Raw genomic sequence first — 23,544 nt, 5'->3', positions numbered from 1 at the left:
AAGGCTGAGCATGGAATTACAGAGTTCATCATGTCTGGCTGTTTCTCTGTTCAAGCACTACCTATTACTATCTCTGAAAATTCCAAAGAGGGCTAGGAAAGGAGGCAGCAAGTCCTTGGACCAAAACAAAATACCTCCACAGAACTAGCAATTGTGGGAAAAGGGAAACTCTCCAAGCAAAAATGGAAGTGTTGAGTGTGATAGGCTTGAAAATTAGGAAACTGAATGGTAATCTGAAAAAGCTCTGTATTTTTAATTAAAGATGAAACATGGTCCTCTCTCCTGGGGAATGAGTCAGTGTACACACTACATTCTTGTAAACCAAGTTCAAACAGGAAAACTTTTCCTGATCATATTTCACTGCTTGGATCTGTGGCTGATTTTACTATTGTAACACAAACCTCTTTCTTCCTACACTTTGGATCCTTTTATTCACTAATTATCCGTCCTTCAACTTGCTCTCAGTCTTACCCCTTTATCTCTGATGCCAAGGAGAATGTAAGATTCATTTCCCTATAGGCTTTTCCCACAGCAGAACTTAGCCAATATCAACCACTCATTAGACAGGGTGTGCCAACTCAGACATAAAGCAAATGTCTCCATGTGTTTTCTCTACTTTAAAAAGGCTCCCTTTGGCTAAAGATTATAAAACGGTGGGCTTCTCAGTCCAATTGGTTTAGTCAGAATTCAGCCCTGCAGCAGAAAACAAGCAGTTTGAGACAATGCTAGTGAAAGAATCAAAGTGATTTCAATCCCATGCACATTCTATGAGCTGTACTGAAGCTGAATTGTTCAATTATTCTGCCAGGGCTTGCTTATAAATGTATGCTGGCTGAGGAGTTGGTACACAATGCTTCTGGGATTCATGGGAAAGTGGATGCCGAAGAGGCCACAATGCAAAGATTAATTTACATAGTAGTGGGCAGAAACTCAGCAGTCACTTCCCTTTGATATGCAGTTTCAAGTAGCTTCACAGTATACTAGCTTTGGAGATAAAGGAAAAAAACATTCAGACGAATAAACCTTGTGTGCTGAGTAGAAATTAATTAGCCTTTTATAGTCTGCCCTCACACAGCTGCAGAGGGCAAAAGTCACCCTATAAAAAATACAATCACAAGGGCTTAAACTGATATAAGCATAGCCAATTTGATAAAGAAACATCACTAGACAGCCAGACTGGGGCAATCCAAACTTTGTTTATGTGAGGGAGGAACAGAGCGTCAGTAGACCTAAAGAAGAATGTGGGAAAGGGAGAATGGAGGGTGTATTGATTAACTCCCCTGAGGCTCCCATCAGTATAACACGGGAAACCTTAACAAAATGAAGAGGACCCCTACCAGTAACTAGATGCTGAGATTGAACCAACTGAGAATGTCAGGTGCAGGGTATGACATGGAGTGCTACTTCACATCCCACTACATGAGTTTTGCGAGATGCCTCTCTAAAATGCAGATACACCCCCACCCTATGCCACACCCAGACATAGATGCTAACATTAAGCAAGTTACCAGAAGCTAAGATTTAAATACACTAAAGTCACACTTGCTGAGAAGAGAAAGCATTTTTTGCATCTTATGACTACCCTGATAAGCAAGAATCTTTAATATTTTTGACAACTAAACAGTACAAATAATTCTCTTACATAAAACAAGTATATTTTTATGAATCAAAGGCTCATGTTCAATTACACAGCATCCCGTAGCTTGTTATAGCAGCTGCTTTTGCTTTTGTTTTATAGCAACAGACAAGGAAACCAACAGCTGTTATGTATGACCAACATTTTCAAAAGTGGCCACTGATCTTGGTGACTCAAAGCTTAAGTACCCAACTGGAGATATTTACACAAGAAGCCCGATTTTTACAGACAGCTAGTCACCCATCCTTTGAAAATCAAGTTTTAAGAGCCTCAAATTGGACACCCAAAGGTACAAGTCACAGCTATAAAGCTTGACAACTTCACAGGTAATTGATCCAAAGTAGTAATAACCAAACCATCATTTAGGCTCAATAGTCCCAAGCTGAAATGAAGACACATGCTCCAGAGCATAAAGTATTACTGAAAGTACTAAAACCCTTACAGCCAAGATGGAAAGTGAGCCCTTTGAAAGGCCAAAAAGAACCCCACTTATCACCTTGCTCTAGCGCAGAGAATGCTTTGTATTATTTAATAGACAAAAAAAGGACTGTACTTAGTACACTCTAATAAAAATGCTCCTGTTTTGTACTATTTATTAAAACTTTGGAGCATTGTAACGCACACGTCAAAGACCACTCTTCCTGAAAAATTGAGATGTGTGAATCTCTGGTCGTAAGGCAGCAGGTTTGCTTCCTTCTCTGGAGTGGTTTCAGAGCTGTGTGCAACAGAGCAGCCGAACAGTGGCATGTTCATGTTGAAGGAGAATGATGACCTCATGGCCAAGAGGCAAGGTCGGTCATCAAGTTCACAAGCCAGTGAAGAAATTACTCACATGTTCCTGACTTAAACAACATGTGATGTGGGTGTTAATTAAACCTGGTTAAATATGCAGGAGATCTTGCATGTCTCCTATAAACCGATGAAAGTCTCATATTTGGCCAGTTCCTGGCTGGTGTTTTGTTTGAAAAGCAGTTAATAGAAGCATATTTATTTTCATTTTCCCCATGTGAACAGGGGATTGCAAGATTCCCTTCCACACAGTCCCTAAGGCTGGAACTTCCCCTTTACCACTACACCTGGCATGTACACCACTCCCCACTCCTTGCCAACAAAAGCTGTCAGGACACAATTATGAAAAAGCTTCAAGGGCCATGTCCTGTCATCCTACATTGGAGGGTGATATCAGCTCTCTTGATTCCATTGGGCCTACTGGAGTGCTGCTCAACATGAATAAGGATAGCCAAATCTAGCCTTCATTAGCACCATCACCTAGACTCCCTTTGCTTAAGTTGCAAGTCTAATAAAGAGCTCATAAATTTGCTCAGCTTCAGTGTCTTAGCCCAATTCTATTTTTATAAGTGACATGAACTTTTTTTTAGTTTGAGTGCTATTGACTTTAACTATACTTAGGGTCCAAAGTGGTTAAGTCAGTTATGAAATTGGAAGTCAAACTCATAAGTCCCCTAGATGCTTTGGAAAATTTTAATCTGAGCACTTAAACTGCTAGAATATTTTACTCTATTTTTTGACAAGCAGTAACAGACTTAACATGTATACATACAATAAGCATTTATACATACAATATTTACAGCAAGTAAAACAAATAATTTCCTTTTAATTCCAAAGCACATAGAAAGCAGAGTAAGGCAGAATGCATACTTTTTTTAATGCAACTAAATTAACCCTGAGCTAAGATACCTAGCAAGAGACACGTTTGAATCTTGGTCCTTTAAAAGAGTCATTTCCTGTCAGAATGAAGTGCAGGCTGAGCTATTTGCAGGAAGGGATAGTCTATTTTCTATCAGTATTCAGATAAAGATTAACAGCAGCTAGAAAAATGCTGCTCCTGTTTTTTTACTGAAAGTATACCCTGGTACATGAAATGTATCATTGCAGAAACCTGGAACATTGTCTACTTCACCAGCTGGGATTTTCTTCCCAGCAATGCAGACTGTACAGAAATATAAAAATGATAATTATGGTGTTAATTATGCCAGCTACCATGGTGAAGCTTTGAGGTAAGTACAACATGCAAAAACTTACCTGTTCCAGGTAGCGTTGGAGCAGGCCCTTCGCTGCTGGTTCCCCCGCTCATCTAAGGCTGCCTGCTCTCTCTTGCCCAGATCACTGAGGCTGGGCGAACTCATGAACTTCAACCTGCGAAGAGTCCTCATGGTCAAATGTGTGCTTGCGCGTGGCAGCTACAGATACACCATCCTTTTTACACACACACACACGCAGCTGGAGCAGCAGCAGCAGCAGCAGAAGCAATGCGAGCAGTTCTCTCCGTTTGCTGTTCAAAAAAGAAACTTAAAAAAAAAAGAAGAGAGAACCAGTCTCTACGGAGCACACCTCTGCCAGCAAGAAAACAAACCTTTAATCAGATCAACTCTGACGTCATACCCTGTGGTTAATAATTTCTGCAGTCCTTTTAAAAAATAAAAGTTGAACTGCTTGCTGCTGCTCTAACACTTTCTGGGCCCCCCTTTTAAACAGCAGCTGCCCAAAAAAGAAATATTTTCCTGCACCCTGACCTCACTAGAAATGACGACTGATTTCAACATGCTGCATGCTCCACCTGTCGTGGGAATCACTCCTTTACTCAGTCAACTGGTTTTTTGAGTTTGGGGTGGGGGGCGGAATGCCTCCTCTCTCTCTCTCTCTCTCTCCCTCCCTCCCTCTCTCACTTCCTTCTCATAACTGGAAATGAAACCAGAGGGCAACGGACAAAAAAACCCATGCAACCAATACTGACTCACTGAGACTTTATTGGAAAGTTTCACAACTACCCAGCTACATTAAGATGTTTACACATGCTCACGCATGCACACATACACACACTACTATTTGCCTCAGAGGCTGTTTAAACTGAAAATGTCTGATAAGCTACAAGAGTGAAAATATAAAAAAGGAAAAAAAAGGAAGTAAATAAATAAGAAGTAGAAGCTGGTGTTTTCATTTTTAGGAATTTCAAAAGCTAAACAGTTTTAAAAAGGGTTTCTTTCTCTTTTTTTAAATTTCTTGGACTTTTTTTAAAGTCAAGATAACAGATCTACAACTTGGCACATATTTAGTCTCAGCAACAGCCTCAGCTGTCTTTGTAAGGAAGAACAACCTGCTCTCTACTGGACTTAATTTAACGCTGGAAGATTTTAGCTAGCATCCGACTTATTGACACTTTCAAGAATTTGCTTGGAAATCAGAATGATTGCCTTGTTTCTTTGTCACCAAAGCAGTAAACTCAATATCTTTCTAATGACTTAAAAAAACCCTCTAAACATCAGGTAGAATGTGCAGAAGGTGAGCATTAAGGCAATATTTGGAATCAAACTGTTGCACTCTGGGCACATTGACACCAGATGCTAATTGTGCAATAGTCAAATAACACAGTAGCACATCACAGCACAGACAGAGCTGATACACTACTGTGCAGTAGCATCACCAAAAAGGTATTTGCCGACGCTACTGCACAGTAATTCCAATTACTGCGCATTTATTTAGTACTTGATTATAAAAAGTACTAAATAAATGCACAGGAACTACTGAGCAGTATCTTCCCGTGTAGATGCGACCTCATACTGCTGCTAGTAGACCCCTGCAGTGTACAAATAGTTTGACTGGAACCAGGGCTACTCAGTGAGTAATACTCTCAGTATTTCGACTTTAATATTGGGATAAATTCTCACAGAACGTATGTTATTTTTTATTTCATCTGTTTTTCTTGTATGTTAATTGCTGTTGCTCAGGTTTTGGATACATTTAAGGATATGAATGTTAATAACAATAACCCAAGTTAGAGGAATGAATGATATTTTTACATTCATGCCTGCTACCCTAACTGAATTTGTAATTTTAAAAAAATGTCAAAAAACAATATTTTTCCCCTGCAATTTGGTTGTTCTGGGCATACAAATGTGTTTTTCAGAATTTACATCCTTGAGTCCTGTTGTTCAGGGGAGCAGGTTGTTGTACCACTTAGGAAAAAACACCCATTTTATCTGAAGCAATATTAATGGGGTTACCTTAATACTGGCAGTCCTCATGTCCCCAAACCCTGAGTACAGGAGATAACCATTATATTGTATGAAACATAAAATTTCCCTTTTAAAGGGAACTAGAATGGCATAGCTAATCTAAGGACAAAGACATTGTTATACCTAGTCTCCTCCAGAAGTTTACACCCCTCAAACAAACCAATAACAATCCACTCCGTAAAATGCAGAAAAAGAAAGCACACAATATATCACTGTATTCTAAGGAATGAGATGCCTTCCACAGCATACAAATCAGTGACCAAAAATAGACACAGCAGACACTTATTTTTTTAAAATGGGATGAGGGATACTGAACTTAATTGGACATACACTGAGGAAAATAGGAGAGCATAACCCAGTTCAGATTGATAGGGGATTTCTAGTAAATTGGGGAGGAAGAAAAATATGGTTCTGCTTTATTTAATGAAACAACCAGCTGATAAACCAGAAAAATAAACCTGAAATAATAGAATTTAATCCCGTTTCCATTTATCTCCTGCTTCAATAGTAATCATTTTCATACTACATGTTGTGCTTTTGATTAGTTTTATAAAAGTGTTATTTTAGTGGATTAAATCTTTCTTGAGATTTTAACTCTTTTGCCCTTCTGACAGCCTTGGAGAGCTTGCAAATATCACACTGATAATTCCAGTGTATTAGTGATTCTCTTAACATCTCAATAATTTTTAAACTCTTCTTTCAGTAGCTCATGCTCTTCTTCCTTTCAGTGCTTCCTAAACTGAGCAGAACCTAGTGCCTGTGATATCTTTTCAACTGCTGTAAGAGATAGTAATGAAGAAGCAGTCTCTGCCCTTGCCCTCAGAAACACAGAGCCCTGGGAACATGTTAATAGAGAAGAAAAAGCTGTTTCATTCTGTAACTTCAAATTCCACACTGATAGCTAGACTACCTCTACTCCCATCCATTAGCAAATGGCCTCAGCTTTTCAGTACCAGAGTCCAGGTTTCTGCCACACACAAAGCACCCATTTCTATTTCCTGTGCACTTGCCTTTATGCAGTAGCAGTGGTTTTGTTTGTACTACTTCTTCCTCCCACCTCCAGTTCCACTTTATCAAATGCTGATTTACAGATAAACTACTTTGCTTACATTCACAACAACAGAATGATACTTTGTGCTCACATGGTGCCTTTCATCCCTGGTCTCAATTGATTCAACAAGCATTAATTCAGCCTCAAGTGCCTTTGGGTAGGAGCAGTTAGTATACCCATTTACCATTTAAAATGAAGAACAGACATGTGACATGACTTTTCCTAAGTCACCAAGTGAATCAGTGGCAGAGGTGGTAGAACCCAAGAGCTCAAACTCCCCATTCTATTCTCTGATCACCAGCTAGCTCTGAGGACCGAATGCCAGGAAGTGCACAGGAATGCCTGTGATTAGAGGCTGACAGGAAAGGAGTTGGTCGGGGTGACAACCTACAGAGCTCCTTGGCAGACTTCGAGAGAGAGAGGTTGTGAGGTCTCCACAGTTTCACAACCCCTTCTTCAAAGAGAGCCCCAACACACTATTAAAGGGGTAAAGGGATACAGAGGTAAAAATCAAGGACTTTCTGAAGAGTTGAGTACTACTCAAGAGGCAGGAAGAAAGTACCCAAGTCAAAACTGAGACAGGGTTGTGGACTCACTAATGAAAAAATGCATGCATCTTAAATATAGTCAGTAATACCACTTAGCCATCCTGTAATGATGGGGGGGGGGGGAAGTGGGCCAGTTAGCCCCAGGAACTGCCTAAGGTGGGAAAAGGGAACATCAAAATGGATCGTGGGGTGCACCTCACCCTCCCTTTCCCCTCCTCGCCACACCCTGCATCCTCCCTGAAATGGCTCCAGCTTTGGCAGTGGGTAGGTCAGGACAGCAGTGGCAGTGCGTGGTGCAGGAGCAGATGCCAGAAGTTTGGTGCTGCATGGGGAGATGTCATGTTTTGTTGCTACTCATAACAGGTGTTTAAGTGGATGCTCTACATGCATTCTTGTGGCAAAAAAAAGGGAGATTACTCTCCCCTCATAGAGCCAAAACTCTGACTACTGCTCCTGCTCAAGGGACCAGTATCCCCCAGTTATGCCTCTGCCACTTAGCAGTTTATACAGTGCTAAGTGCCAAGGCTCCAAAATACTCAAGGCATTGATTCAAACCTGGACCTCGACGTCCTGGATCCCACACCTCGAGACCAACAGTTAAGTGATTTGACCATGATCACACAGGAAACTGGTGGCAAAACAAACAGAATTCCCAAATCCACACTCGCAACCCCTTTTTGCTAAGCCAGAACTGTCACAAGTATGAACGAGTCTTACTGGTCTAATCTATGGAAGTCTATTCTTCCTCCCACTGACTCTTAACGTGTGAACTCTGGGGTCCAGGACAAACCGCAATGAAGCCACTGGGATTCAGCATCGGCACGCATATGCTTATAGCGAGTCACTTGCAGGACTGAGGCCAAAAAACCCCCAATTGTGGTATACAGCAATGAGAGCTGTGTGAGTTTACTGAAGAGGGGAAAGTGTTACCTTATCCTTGAAGGCCATATTTTAAGTATTACAATATTGCCAATCAAAAATTTTTTTATACAAGCACTAAATAGATGCGCAGTAATGTCTTGTGTAGACACAGCCTCTGTCTCCAGAGCTTGGGGAGGAGAGGGGTACCCTTTCAGCATGCCCCACCCACTTGCACATACCAAAACCAGAGCTGCAGCAGTGAAACTGCTCTGGGAACATGCCCCAAGGCAGCTCTCTACCTGCAATGTGCTTAAGAGCAGCTATCAGAGGGCCACATTTCTGAGTTTGGCACATGCAAGCCAGAGCAGAATGAAGCTGGTTCTCAAGAACAGCTCCACTCCCGGAACACTAGGAACAAAGTGCAGTCACATACCTTGGGAGTAGTCAGGTCATGCTCTCCCAATTTTCTTTATGACCACAAGTTAAAAACTTCATTTAAAATATGAAATAAGTAAAGCTGAGTTTCTTCAATATTCACATGATTCCAGGGGCTGGGGCATTAACAGCATTCTGAACATCACAAATTTCACAATAAAAAAATGAAAGCTTACAGCATGGTAAGCATTCTGGGCCAAATTTTCTCCTCAAATCTAAGCATGCCCCTGCAATGACATCATAGCACAGTAGTAATTCTGATGTGAGTGTGTAAATGAAACTGAGAACAGCATTTGCCTTTTCAGTTTTAGTCACCAGAAAGCTGGAGGAAATGTTCTTAAAATTAAATATGGAATGAAGATCATCAATTAATAAAAAGGTAATCAGTTAATAAAATATATTAATTATTTTAGTTTTTTCCCCAATGGGAGTGGGGGGGAGGTGAGGGAATCCCCCTGGAAATCTTCTGTACAAAGAAAGAACAGACAAATGAACATCGCCAACTTGTAAAAACAAATCTAAAGCCTCACTAAACAAAGGCTCTCTTTGATTTTATGAAACACCAGCAAACTTAAGACATGCCACAACATGTGCCAAAGCTCAGGAATTAGCCTCCTGAAAACGCATTCTTCTTAAAGGCACAGTGCACCTTGCTGCACAGTACATAAGAGGAGAGGGAAAGTGTGAGAGCTTGACTTGGCAGGAAAAAAATAGGGCATGAAGAGGAAAGAGGCATGGCCAAACATTATGGCTAACCGGTTCTTTTCTTGCAGTTTCCCCTTAATGCTCACTCCTTTGTCAGTAGTAGGAAACCAAAAAAAAATAATAATCAAGCATAAAGAAACCAGAAAAATCAAACTTGCCACTGATTGAAAAAACTCCCAACTGGAAATAAAAAGGCAGGTCCTGCTGCAGTATACTACATCTGGTCTTAGAACTGCTATGGGTTTTGCTAGCTCTCTGCTTTACCTCAGCCTAAACCACAACTCTGCTCCCTAGATGGCACAAGACAACCTGCTACCGCTGGAGGGTCTTTCTCCCTTTCACACATGCCCGAATGAGCCGCCGTTACTTCCTTTGGCAAGTACTAAATGACTGCGCAGTAACCACCAGTACTGCACAGGGGGAGTTTCTGACCCTACTGTGCAGTAGCTAATTGTTACTGCATGGTAGTGTTGGCACCATGTGCCACGGATGCTATGGCATCGTAACAATGAGCTATGCAATGTAGCATCTCGTGTAGACATGCCCAATATGTGGGAAATGAGACTGCAGAGGCAGCATCCCCATTCTAGAGGAAAATGAGCTCATGAAGGACCCTCTACTGAGGTCCATAGAGGGGATGACCCCAGACCACCTTACTTGTAACACAAGGAACTCAACAAAAAATTGATAGGATCTTCACGCCAGTCCAAGTTAGTGCAGCTCGACTAAATTCTGGCAACCTTGATATAAACGAAAGAGGATCTGGCCTTGTTGTCTCTGGTTTAGTTAGCATCTGTGAAAAAATACACTGTGACTTTGCCAACTACACAGCAAAGTTTCTGGGACATATGGATACTCTTCTCCTTTTTAAGATAAATCTACTGGTTATGTGTAAATGAACAGCTCTGCAAACTCTAGCTTCACAGGATAACTTAAAGGAGGTCACTGAGAATTGCCCTGAATCCTTAAAACTTTTCGGCTAACTTGTTAAAGTGCATTTTACAATTTACAAATGAGGAAATGGGAGGCAGGATGCTTATGATCATTCCCACGTGCTTTGAAAAAGAAAAGGGGTCATTATTATTTTTAGTAGTAGCAGAGCATTATTAAGAATGAAAGAACAATGTTAATATATTAATACAAATTGATACAAGACAGTGAGTTCGGAAAAACATGAATGTAAGTATATGATTTTTTTAAATTTAATAAATCACCATGAAATCAAATCTTTACTACTCAATACCAGTGACTGTGGGGTTGATCTCACACTTACTAAAGTCAATAGCAAATCTGCTTGTTAGTTTGGTGAAAGATCAAGGCCTATATGAGAAACTTCCTTAATAAGGTCAACATTAACATTCTGGCTTGTGATGGGGTAACTTGGCATTTGTAAACTACAGGGCATGTCAGTTATGCATTAGGGTCTGCTGGCAAGTATGGGCTGTAAGGTACTGAGAGTTAGCTGTCGAGAACAAAGACAAGCACCTGAAACAGCAACCTACAGACAGTGATGACACCATCAGGTCTTACTGCTTCTCCCAGTTTTTACTTTAGGAAGTCCTTTACCCATGTCAGTTCACCATGGCTATGTACAGACAGTCAAAAAGCCTGAGGCTGAATCAACGCAATCAAAGCTGGGGCGTAGGAGGATGACTAAAGGATGCCTCCCATTCTGTTGGTGACTGCTGAGGGCACCAGGGCTCAGTACTGATTGGCTGCCCAGCACATGCCCCCCAACCCCCTGCTGTCCCCACCAGGGAAGAACAGTCCCTACAGCCCCAGGACTGCCCAGATCCCCATGCCCCAATGGGGGTTCCCCACTATGGTTCCCCCCAGCTTTTCCCCCTAGTGCAGGGTGGGGTGGGGGGTTTCCTCCCTCCCACCCATCAGTATGGTTCCACAGGCTTGGCCCCACTCCCACATGTGGGCAGAGAACACTCCCTCCAGCCCAGGGCTGGCTGGATCCCTGCACCTCAGTGGTGGTTCCCTGCCCCTGTGCCTTGCAGACCCCACCTGGGGGACCAGTGCTGGGCCAGATGGGTACATTCACCCACCTCCCACCCCTCAGAGGCAAGGGCAGCTGGAGAGGTGGCAGGACTGGGGTGGGGGGTTAGGGGAGGGGTTAAGGGATCCTAGCCCTGCTCTCTGGCCTACAGGAAGCTCCTTCTTTGTGCCTTGCAGACGCAGCTAAGGGGCTGGTGCCAGGCTGGGTGGGTGCATTCCCCTGCTCCCCAGTCCCACGGAGGTAAGGGCTGCTGGTGAGAGGGCAGAGCTAAGAGATCTGGGGCAGAGCCTGGCTCTCTGGGGTGTGGGGGGATAAGGGGGTTAAAAAGCCCTGGGAAGGGTGGTTATCCTCCCACCTTGCAGACCCCAGCTAGGACGTCTGGTGCTGGGCCAGGTGGGTGCATTCCCTGACCCTCTCACCCCTCAGAGGCAAGAGCAGTTGGTGGGGGTGGTGGGGCTATGATGATTTCAGTTAGGCTCAAGGGGCTGGGGGGAGGGGGCAGTAAACCCTGTGGAAGGTGCTTTCTCTCCCCTTGTGTTGCGCAGACCTGGATTAAGAGGAATGGGGTCTGTTCCCCTGCCCCCTATTCCACTGTGTTGACAAGTAGGCAGAGGGGAGGAGCCACCCCTGTTCCACAGGAGCAGACAGCACAGCCTAGGGCTGCAGAGCATCCTGGGATACTGGGGGACTGACTTAATTTCAATCGGGAGGGAACCTGGGACAGAAGTTCCAAAGCCCAGTTTGAACTAAATTAGTTAAATCTGATATTACATCCATCCAGATTTATCTTAAACCACTTTTGGCTATTTTGAAAGTGGTTTATGTGCATTGAATGTCTGTTTGGTTCCCAGTTTAAACTGGTTTCTGATTACTTAAACCAGCTTAAGTGTAACTTCTGTCCCTAGCCTGCCAGTCCAGACCCTTGCCAAGCTTTCCCTCACAATCTCTACTCTTTAGCTTCACTCAACCTTCTTTTGTACTTTTCCTTTACTCATTTCCCTTCTCTGTTTCCTCTCCCTTCCTCTGTCTCTCCTATTGGCTAGTTTTTTCACAACAAAAAGAATTTAAAACAAAACAGGGAAAATTGCAGCACTAAAATGAGATTTGCAAACTATTATGCAGCTTGATCTAAGTATATTACAGCCCTCCCAGCCTTGTTACTTCAGAGTAAAAGGGATCCTTTTTTATTCTATTTGTACAATGCCTTCTGAAAAAGGGATCATAATCTCATTGTATTTCCTATGCACAAATTTACATGCAATACAAGATAAAGCCTATAAAAAATCCTTCCCAAGAACTTCCATCAAATTCCCTGATATTCCATCAGTAACAGTTTCTAGTTGCTATTTGAAGTAGATATTTAATTTAAAGTTGATATTTAAAGTAATATTTAAAGTAGAATCCCGTATCTTGTTATTATCTTGCTCTCATCCTCCAAAAGATGTTTTGATTGAGTAAGAAACTGGCCAAGTACTGAAAGCTTTTTGCTTAAAGCATACCCATTATGCTTCAGACTCAAATAAAGAAGTATTTCCACCAAAAGGCAACCCCAGTAACATTTATCTCTGCTTACTGCTTTATTATATTTTGTGTGTATTGAAATAGGGCTGTCATTGGAATAAGCATGCTGGAGGAAAAAGTAAAAGATCAATGCTCAGTGCAGTATCCTTGCCATTTGTAATTCTCATTGCCACCTTTCACTTGAATTACCGGCAAGAGCTTCATTTTATATAAATACTGAGCCTCTCGGTATCAGCAGTTCCAGATCTCTGCTACCCTTTCACCACAGCTACCATAGCATAACCTGTTCGAAACCGTATAATTGGTAAATGCCCCAAAACAGTCACAAAACTTCATTGCTGAAGAGCAGACAGGCAAGCAAATAAATGTGTGTTATAAACATTTCAGAGTTATGTTCAAATATTTAACATATTCTTTATCTGCTTTTCAAGATGAAAGCAGACTGGAAAATTAATCTTAAAAAGCAACCAAGCTCATAATGGTTAGGCCTTATTTTCAAATACTGTGTAAATTCTTTCAGAAGTTGTCTGTTATGCATAATTTAACTGCATTTCTTTACATTCTGACCTTCATGTGGTAACTAGACTTCACAGTTCTGTCTCCTCCAGTTACATATGGTACAGTGGCTTCCAGATCTGTGAACCCTGGGAGAACAGAGTGGCGCGCTATAAGGCACTATTTTTCTTGTATCCAATTATTTCCAATTCAAGGTCTTCCAAGAATGCTCTTATTGTTTTGGAAGGTCACCAAGATAAAGAATTCACTTTGGTAACTCCAAATTTCTAACATGTTGCAGCGGTACCTGGGAACTTATAACATTAAAAATCACAGGGTAATTTGGCTTCACTATTAACATGAATCAGGCTTCGAGATAAATGTATTGCTGTCTCCCCCAGGAATCTATGTAGGGCAACATGAGACTGACCAATGGAAGGGGCAGCACTGCTTTTTTATTATTATTTTGCATCTTTGATTGAGTCTCTTTGTCGCCCCTATGCTGTTATTTTAAAAGTACTGTGGCTCTCTAGAACAAAACAGAGGTCTGTAGGAACCACAAAAGGTTGGCTATCGCTCTGAATTGACTCCTTATAAGGCACATCATGTCCCTTTGCTGTATAAAAAAAAAATCTTTTTACATGGCAAAGCTACATTTTGGCATGGAATGCAGCCTATTAGAAATATACAGTTGAAATTAAATTAACTTTTGAAACTGAAACAGAACATTTTAAAACTTAACAATGAGGTCAAAATAGAAGCCAAAAGCTGTGTACTGAGCTTCTGTCGCTCTGGCAAACTGGATGTGGTGTGCCACGTTTTAAAGCATTTTAGTCAAAGGAAATTATGCATCTGCATGAATTTACCACTCCTTAACACATATAAGGATGTGTCAAAACAAAATCATGTATTTGTGTGCCAAGCATCTGAAATAGCAAGCATAAGAAAAGCAGTCACTACCCAAGTGATTTTAAACTTCCCTGTTTTGATCTGTCAACTCCCTTGACGTCATGGGATCAGCTAGTCCTAGTGCAAGTGATGCCTCATTATAAACACCATAGAAGACCAAGGAAAGAATACATCTCAGAAGATCACATAAATACTGTAATTTTCCAAAACAACATAGTAAGGTTTGAACAAAATCCTTTTTAACCTCTTAGATATCTAATTATTTTCAGTTTCCACAATTATCTAAGCTTTTCTCCTTAAATTAGAAGCCAGACTCAAGCACCAACCAAACATCACAGTGTCTGTGACATGGGCCTAGTGTATACTGAGATGTCATTTTGAGCAGAAATCAGCACTGACATGAGAGAAATAGGAAAAAGGAATATTTTTTTTTGGATGAAAACACAGATCTCCAAACTTCTCATTCCATGTCTCCTCCTCTCATGGAAAATATCCGACGGAGGAACCCTAATGTAGTGACAAAAATACTATAAGGTTTTCCTCTCAAAATTTTACTTACTTTGTTCCAGCAGGCAAAAAATGACCAAGTAAGTGATAACGGTCATTCCAAGCTCTATAAACATCAGTACCTTCAGAGAGGTGAAGGACTCTCTCAGGGCACAGAGTCATCCACACTGAAGATCTGTCTTCTGCTCCCATTTACAGCCAGGAACTGTATGACTGTAGGGCTTTGCATTGTCCTTTCAAAGGGGGTTCTCTACCCATAAGAATCTCAGACTACATTAATTCCTACCCAAAACATCTCAGATGCTATAACTATCAGCAAGTCACAGGCAGAGTTCTCACAGAATCCGGCCTAGATTCAGGCCAAGATGCAAGGTATTTCCAGGGTCTGCGGCTCTATAACAGTGGTTCTCAACCGTTTTTGTATAAGGACCCATTTGTAAACATCGAAGGCCAGTCCAGACCCAGTGCCCCTCACTCCTGACCTGCTACCCTCCACCCCCAGGCTCCTGGCCTCCAGCGTGTGGGGCAGGAGATGGGTGTGTGGGGCACTGGGGGAGGGGGCTAGCAAGCCCTTGCAGGCTGGAATTCTGTTAGCCTGCAAAGGAAAAGCCATGGTTTCCCATGTTTTTCTCCTTTAAAGGAAAATCCATTTTTTGAAGTTTGTTCACTACCCTTTCATATATTCTTGTGACCCACTTTTGGGTTGTGACCCACAGTTTGAGAAACTCTGCTCTAGAATACCCAGCCATGCCAGGGCTTTCAGGCTTGTTGAACCAGAATTGGTAATCAAAAAGCCAATTCAGTGGCTGAATCTCCAAATCCAAATGACTCAGGAGACCCTTTAATCTTTCCAAATAAAATCAGAACCCTCCGAATCGATACGGGGAGATTCAGAAAGATTTGACGATTCAGACATAGACACAGATTTAAATGTTTTTTCTACATATCTCAAGGTACCAGGTGGCTCATGAATAGTGAGATGCTAGAGCGGATGGAGCATCCCACAGGAGGGCAGGGGAGTCCCCGGTGCACTCAGCAGCAGACCCTGACATAGACCAGAATTCCCTCCTAGCCCCACGCAGCAACCAGCAGGGGCATGTGTAATAGCTTCAGGTTTTATTCATGTCTTGGTGTTAATGTGGTATATTTGAGAAATGACTTTTAGATTAATATTTTCTATACTACTTGACACTACCCTAAATCTTGAAACAAAAGTAAAAACTCTTATTGGTTTCTTTTGGAGCAGAGCCTGGCCACCACAACTGAGAGCTTTTAAAAATCTCATGCTGACAGTCCAGAGCCATGAGGAAAAATGCACACAGCTGGGATTCAGGAGATCTGGATTGTGTAATCAGGTCTCTGGCACTGAGCTCCTTGTCTATTGGAAACATGTTATGTGACCTCCTTAGGCTTCAGTGGCCCATCTGTACAATTAACCTTGTTAATGCAGCTGATGTGCTAAGATGAATCAGTCAGCAATTTCACAGAAAATAAATTCCTCACTAAATTACAGTTTTAAGACAAGCCAAATTTTAGGCCTAAATTATTACTGAGTCACATTAATAATGACTTGAATCTGACACATTTTATTAAACAACATCATACAAATTACATCACAACATTTAATTTAATCCTGTTTCAAATATTTGTACTTTTTTGAGACAACTTGTTTTTTATTTGCTATTTAATAGTTGTCTGTTATCATTTTTTTTAATCAAACCTTTTGACATTTAGGAGCCAATCTAAAACTTATGAGGTCTAATACAGCTGTTTCAGTTAAAGTGACTTCATGGAATAAAAAGGCAGAAGTGACAGAAAGCTGACAAGTACAGCACACAGCTCTGTTTCTGATATAGAACAACTGGCTAACATACCAAGCGGTCTCCCTCCCTGGATGTCCAGGAGTCTAACGCATAAGAAAGTCACCTCTCTCCTCCATTCAGATAGCGATCTTGGATGCAATGAGGACAGAAGGGGCTACTAACTTGGTGCTCATGAGGTTGAGGGGGTGGGGGAGAGGGACAGAACTATGAGGAGCACAGGTTCAGCCCTGTCCTCTTTCTCCTTAGCCACAGCAGCTGGCCAAACATAAAGGAAGGGTAAATCTCCTTCAAAAATTAGATGACATGTAAGAGGGAAACAGGGCAAAACACTAACCCTGAATCACCATTCCTTGTCTGTCCTCCCATGGGGGCACTGCTGTTATATGTTACCCATTAATTCTGGGCAGATCACACCTTATAATCTACCCCAAAGCAAAGAATGCAACATAAATGTCCATGAGATGGGAATTTAATCTCCTTTTTGGCAGTTCTTTAAATGCGACTCCTCTAGGCTTCAGTGAGCATCTGGCAAATTAGTAAGACCTCTTATCACTTCTTTTCATTTTTGCTTTCTTTAAAATTCTTTGCGAATTAGTCACAATCTTGGGCTGGGGATAATAATGCTGTTATACAATGATTTTCTTACTGAAAAAAAAAATCAATAAGAAAAAAAAAAAATCAGCTCTTTGAGACACAGCCACTACAAACAGTCTGCTCAATGAGTCAGAACAGCTAGGTGAATTAACCACTTTCCTAAAGTAGTCACAGGTTTCAGACTAGTGATGATAAACATCAAAAAGTTCAGGGAGCTCAGTCAGATGAACATCTAGAACAGGGGTCAGCAACCCCCGGCATGGAACGTGAGGTCATTTTCTTCAGCACACATTGGGGCCGGGACCAAAGGCAGCAGCTGTTTGCAGCCTCCCGGCTGCAGCTGGCCCTAACTCTGGTTAGCTGCTGCCAGCTGGGAGCCTGGACTGCTCCCAGTCAGTGGCTGGGAGGCTGCAAGCCCTGCTGAGAGCAGCCTGGGCACCATGGCTGGCAGCAGCTACACCAGAGCCTGAGCTGGCTGCAGCTGGGAAGCTACAAACAGCTGCTGCCTCCCCGGTCCGGTCCTGGTCCCAACCCCAGCCGGTGCAGTGCCAGCACCTGTTGCCTTCCCAGAGTCCGGGGCCAGGAAACAGCTGAAGCCGGGCAGGGGCAGGAGGGCAGCAGCTGTTTGTAGCCTCCTGGCTGCAGCCGGCCCACGTTCTTAGTAGCTGCTGATAGCCATGGAGCCCGGGCTGGTCCCAGCAGCTGGCTGGGAAGATGGAAGCCCTGCTGCAAGTAGTCCTGACTCTGTGGTTATCAGATACTACCCAGAACCTGGGCTGGCTGCAAACAGCTGCTGCCACCCCGCCCCCAGCCTCAGCCCCAGCCCCAGCTGCCTCCCAGACCAGGCCTTGGGGAGGCAGCAGGTGCCGGTGATGCTCCCCGCTGTGCTGCCCTTGCCACTGCTTCTGCAGAGCAGCATTGGAACCCGGTGCAGCAGGGCACTGTGGGGGACACAGAAAGCTGCCTGCTGCTCCAAGCTCCCCACTGCCCTGGCCACACTTCCCCTGCAAGCAGGGGCAGCAGCAAGGGGCACAACCTTGCATGCTGCCGACGCTGCTCCCATGCATACAGGGGAAGTGTGACCCAGCAGCACGGAGCTTGCAGCAACAGGCAGCTTTCTGTGCCTCCGCCTGCAGGGGAAGTGTGGCCAGGGCAGCAGGGAGTTCAGAGCAGCAGGCAGCTTTTTGAGCCCCACACTGTGCCCTGCTGCATCGGGTTCCAGTGCTGCTCTGTAGAAGCAGCGGTAAGGGCAGCATCACTGGCACCTGCTGCCTCCTCAGAGCCCAGGGCTGGGAGGCAGCTGGGGCCAGGGCAGGGAGGCAGCAGCTGTTTGCAGCTGGCCCGGGTGCTGGGTAGCTGCTGATAGCCATGGAGCCTGGGCTGGGGGGCATGGGCACAAGCAGGGCTGGGGGGCAGGAGCTTTGGGTGGGAGGCACAGGGCAGCAGGGCGCTGTCTTTCTGATTAATTTAGGACACCCGTTCACAAACATATCACAGGTATTTTAGCACAGTGCCACCATTTTCTGCACACTGGCATGCATTTCGCTGCTTATACAACTGCACACAATGCAGTGCAGTGCACGTCAGTTTGCAGATGGAGTAGACTTGATTAACCGAGTCTGCTCCAACCCACCGTATTTCCCGCACGTTGTGCGATGAAAAGGTATGTAAAATGCCCAGGCTGACCAGAATCTGGAATCAGCTTCCCAAGGAGGTGGTGAAGTCCCCAGCCTTGGAAGTCTTCGAGAGGAAGCTGGACAGACACCTTGCTGGGATCATTTGATTTTTGGTTCAATGGTATGAGCTGTCTGAGTGGGAAGTCACACTCAAGAAACTCTTCTGTTAAGTTCCAGTTTGAATCCTGTTTTCCTTTTTCAGGCTGACACAACCCACAGCACCCAAAAGATGACTTGTAAGGCCTAGAGGATGTTTCGTGCCTGGTTTACTGCTCAGCTGCTTGCATGTAAATGAAATGTGAGGCATGGGTGCACAACACTTTAAAGAGGGGTTAAATGCTTTTGCACCACTTTAATGGTGTTGGTGTTTGCATGCATGGGTGGTGTATTGTGCAGCAATTCCAGCCGCTGTAGCATATTCAGCAACATAATGAGCCTTAAATGACTTGGGGTGCAGCAAACTAGAACTCCTCCAAGGAGTTCTAGTTTGTTGTATTACAGCTGCGGGGCGAAGCACCGGCTCTGTGCAGCTCAGGGGCTCTGCAGAAAGCCCGTGCAAGCACCCTGGCAGTAGCGCAGAAAGGCAGTCTTCACCAAAAAAACCCAACAGAAAACAACAAAAAGGGTGAACCTGATCCTTTTTCTCTCCCCACTCCCAACCTGCCGGAGCCTGTCTACCTGCCTGCCTGAGCTGCGTGGGGTCCCAGTTCAGCCCAGCTTCTCCCTGGTGAGGCTTCTTAGGGTTAGAAGGGACCTTCGCAACTACAGTGCCCTCCAGGACCGCCCACGCTGAGTGCCTGAGGGCAGCTGCTGCTGGGGGCGGGGGGTGCCGTTGCTGTGGAGCAAAGCATCAGCCCCCCTTAAGCCCAGGGACTGCTCTGCCCACCAGCAGCTCGCCCTCCCTGTCACTGGAGAGACAGGTAAGTGCACAGGTGTGTGCATGACATGGGGGTTTATTTGGCCCTAAATTGAAGTGGTATTTTTAAAAACCCACCACTTCAATTTAGGGCCACCATTTCATCTACGCAGACCCCATGATATCAATAGCTTTTTCTAATGTGCCGTGCACCCAGTAAATGTGCTATGTTATTTTCTGATGCTAATGTTGAGGAATATTTTTGTTCTAAATTTGAACTAGTGTTTCATTGAGAGGAATATACTGGTAGATATTCCAAAAGGAATCAGCACAAAGCATTCAGTAAAGGGTGCTAGCTGAACCACACTGGCCCTCAAAGAAGACCCAGGACACTAGTAGAAACATACCTGTTAGCGCCCAACAAACAGGTGTGTGAGTAGGTCTAAACCACTTCCCCAGAGCTGCTGATGGAAGTTACCATCCACTAACTTCCACTCCACATGAATCAATCCCAAAAATAAGGCCAAGAAGCTATGCTGGGGGCCACCCTGTTTCTGCTCACAGCCTATGCTCACCCTAAGGGCCACTTCAGGGCTTTATTTCTTGATTTCATGCCTGAGGAGCAGGTTTCTTGGCAATGCTCTCAGGAGCAATGTAGCAGTAGTACAAACTTTCCCTGTATGGTAGGAGCCCTCAATGAAATTTCTCAGGGGGACAGCTAATAAGGAATAACCTACATAGAAGAGCAATGAGAACAAATACATAGAAGAAGGGGGGACAGGGAGTTCAGGGTTGACTTTAAAAACATTTCAGGTCAGAGGACATTGCTAAGGGAGCATACAAGAGGTTGCAGCTTGATAGGGCGTTTCTACAATATGCATTAAGGAAAGACTATATGATACAGTGTCATCCAACTGTGTATATTATTAGCATGTATAATTATAATAATAAAACTTTAGTATTACTGCTACACTCATCTTCTTCCCCGTCTGCTTCTCTGACTGTGAGCAGCTTCCATTTCTTTTTTTTTAATTAGGCTCTGATCAGGCAAACTTGTGCATGTTTGCCTTGAAGCATGAGACAGTCCCATTGAACAAAATGGGGATTTTTACACTCACAGTTAGGCACATACATAAGTATTTATAAGGGTCTGACTTTAAAATGTAATCTACTAGGGAACAGGGCTACATTAGCTAGGCTTTTCTATGGAGTGCCTAGCCCAATGAAGCCTCAGATCCTGATTGAGACCTTTGAATCCCACCATACCGTGAAATAAGTAAACAACAACTATGCATAAAACCATGTAAATGTGTGGGAGTAGAAAATAAGATCATACTATAATATTGCACTTAAAACCACAAGTACCACTCAAGGTCTGTGCTTATTCTATTGCCAACAAGTGAGAAATTACAGTCTTTGTGAGGGAGAAAGCTTAACTAACCAGAAACTGCTGGGTTTGCAGGAGGAAGCCAGTCTTTTCATAAAGTACTAGTACTGCTACTCAGTATACACACATTGACAGGGGGCTCATACTTTACTTAAAGCACAGCATCAAATACTATTCCATTTTGAAACAGCTCCCTTTACCTGTCCGTTATGGTAGTGCTTTTATGAACCATACAAACTGCTGCAGTACAGACATATGGCATTCATGATTTAAAATTTTTTATGATTACTTCCATTAATCATAAAAGAACAATTTTAAGAACCAAAAGTTTAAAAGGGAAAACAATACAATAGTGGACTACTTGTCCCAATATGTTCACTATTTAGTTCTTCAGCTACTAACTGGGTTCTCTTAGCAGCAATGTATATCATCACTGTTGCTATAACTTTATCTTAAACAAATTTAGATAGTATTTTAAAATGTTATAGAGAACAAGACTGATAATTTGAGAACTTCCAACTTCCATTTTTAGAATAGTCTACAAAATAGGATAGGCTTGGACAGCCCTGCTAATCCTTATCAGTGTTCTCCTGCAGCCCTCTTCAGGCACAACTATCTCCACGAGTGACAGGGTAGTTACTGTCCAGGCTTATTCCATCTTTGACCTAAGACTAGGCACCAGTTGTGATATGGACACCTATCTGCTAGGGTCTTTTTGCTCTGGACAATGCCAATTCATTTCATATGGGTACCCAAACAGTCATCAACTACTGAAATCAAAGAATCATAGAAAATTAGGGTTAGAAGGGACCTGAGAAGGGCATTCAACCCCCTGCTCAAAGCAGGACCACACTCCCAAGTAGATCATCACAGCCAAGGCTTTGTCAAGCTAGGTCTTGAAAACCTCCAAGGATGGAGATTTCACAACCTCTCTGGGAAACTTGTTCCAGTGCTTTACTACCCTCCTCATGAGAAAGTTTTTCCTAATATCTAATCTTGCTACAACTTGAACCCATTGTTCCTTGTTCTGTCATTTTCCACCATTGAAAACAGTCTGGTTCAGAGACAGGCAAAATACAGCCCATGGGTTGGATCCAGCCCACCAAGTGATTCTATCCCGCCCACACCTGCCCCCCTAAAGCAGAATTATATCTGGCCTGCGGATGCCCCTCTGAAAGCCAGCACCTCTCTGCACTCCATGAAGTAGGCACCAGCTGCAGTGGCAGCAGCTCCAGTTCTGTTTGCTAGACAGCGAATGCCCCTCCCCAGGCCGGCCTGACCCTCCCTGCCCCACCAACCCCAAGGCAGGGGGTGCTGGAAGCAGAAAGCTTCTCCCTGGTGAGGCTTCTACCCAGCAACACTGTGACTGTTTGTAGAGGGGACAGCCCCGCCCCTGCCGAGAGCTGAATTGCAGGTATGGGTCCAACCCAGCATGGGCTAAGGAATCGCATTTGGGGGAAGGGAGCTGGGAGCCACAGGCTGGGGTGTATGCCACTGTGTGTGGCTGGCGCTACAACCCAGATGCACATCTGGGACTTGGGCCGGGAGCTGTGGGGCATCTGGGCTGGGATGGACTGGGCTCCAATGTGCAATGCCACATGCTGCTGGTGTGATGACCCAGCTGTACACCCAGGATTCAGGCCAGGAGCCATGGGCAATCTGAGCCAGGCTAGGTCTTGGTATGGATGCAGCCAACAACTGTGCTGTGTCCCTGCATGAATTGCATCGGTCCTTCCACAGCTACTGGCCCATGTGCACCCACCCTTTGTGTGCTGCTTCTACTTGCTGGCACATGTGGAGGGCCAGCTGCTGGTAGTGTGCTGCCAGCCCTACCCATGATTTCCAGGCTATCCGCTAGGTAGAGGCAGGGGCAGAAGCAGGAACAGGAGCAAAGGCAAAGGCACCCTGAGATGTGCTGAAAGCCCCACGTGTTTTGGCCCTGGCTGCACTGGTGGCCCCAGGACAGGGAAAGGAGAGGTGCCCGGGCAGCCTCCTGCTGCCAAGTTAGGCAGGGAGCAATCCCTTGATGTGGACAGTGGGTGAGCTATGACATGGTGAGCTAGGCGATGACAGAGGAGGGGGAAAGACTAGGGAGAAAGAGAGGGCAAGCAAGGACAGAAATTGAGAGAGGTACTCTCCAAATCTGGCTGGGAGTAGCCATCTGAGACTGGGACAAGACTGAGGGATTGACTTTGAGCTCAGCAGAGGGGTCAGCTAAGATAGGAAGGTGTCAGCATAACCCATCTTGGCAGTTACAAGCCAACAGCATGCTACCTGCACCTGAAGCTTGTAGTCCTGAATAGTGGGTTCAGAGCTAATAAGTGCAACTAGAGCAAAAGTAGACAGGGGTTGAAGGGAGCCCACCTAGACAAGGACTAAATAATCAAGAGCCTGTTCCTTTGATGAGATAGTCCCTAGTCAGCTTAGTCCATCAAGCTGTGGGACATGAGACCACTGACAGGGATGAATCAGGAGCGGAAAAGGGCATGGATGACTGGTCC

The 23,544-nt window shown here is 44.0% G+C and overlaps 1 protein-coding gene across 5 annotated transcripts in view; it reads right to left on the bottom strand.

The window, feature by feature from the left end:
* PRR5 (proline rich 5) overlaps nucleotides 1–23,544 on the bottom strand; it is a 178,873-nt gene that overhangs the window by 109,656 nt on the left and 45,673 nt on the right. For 2 of the 5 annotated variants that reach the window (XM_019515818.1, XM_019515816.1), the window contains exon 3: nucleotides 3,680–3,793. The exons of 1 other annotated variant lie outside the window; for it this stretch is intronic. In XM_019515818.1, coding sequence (XP_019371363.1) covers nucleotides 3,680–3,783 — 104 coding nt within the window. In that variant the 5' untranslated portion in view covers nucleotides 3,784–3,793. Of the gene's footprint in view, nucleotides 1–3,679; nucleotides 3,946–23,544 lie in introns of all 5 variants that reach the window. 2 more of the 5 variants (XM_019515815.1, XM_019515817.1) reach the window with 1 other exon arrangement.

The sequence above is a fragment of the Gavialis gangeticus genome, unplaced genomic scaffold (genome assembly GCF_001723915.1).
Source record: "Gavialis gangeticus isolate Ggan-Ray unplaced genomic scaffold, GavGan_comp1, whole genome shotgun sequence".
NCBI lineage: Eukaryota > Metazoa > Chordata > Crocodylia > Gavialidae > Gavialis > Gavialis gangeticus.
This window is presented reverse-complemented; position numbering and strand designations above follow the sequence as displayed.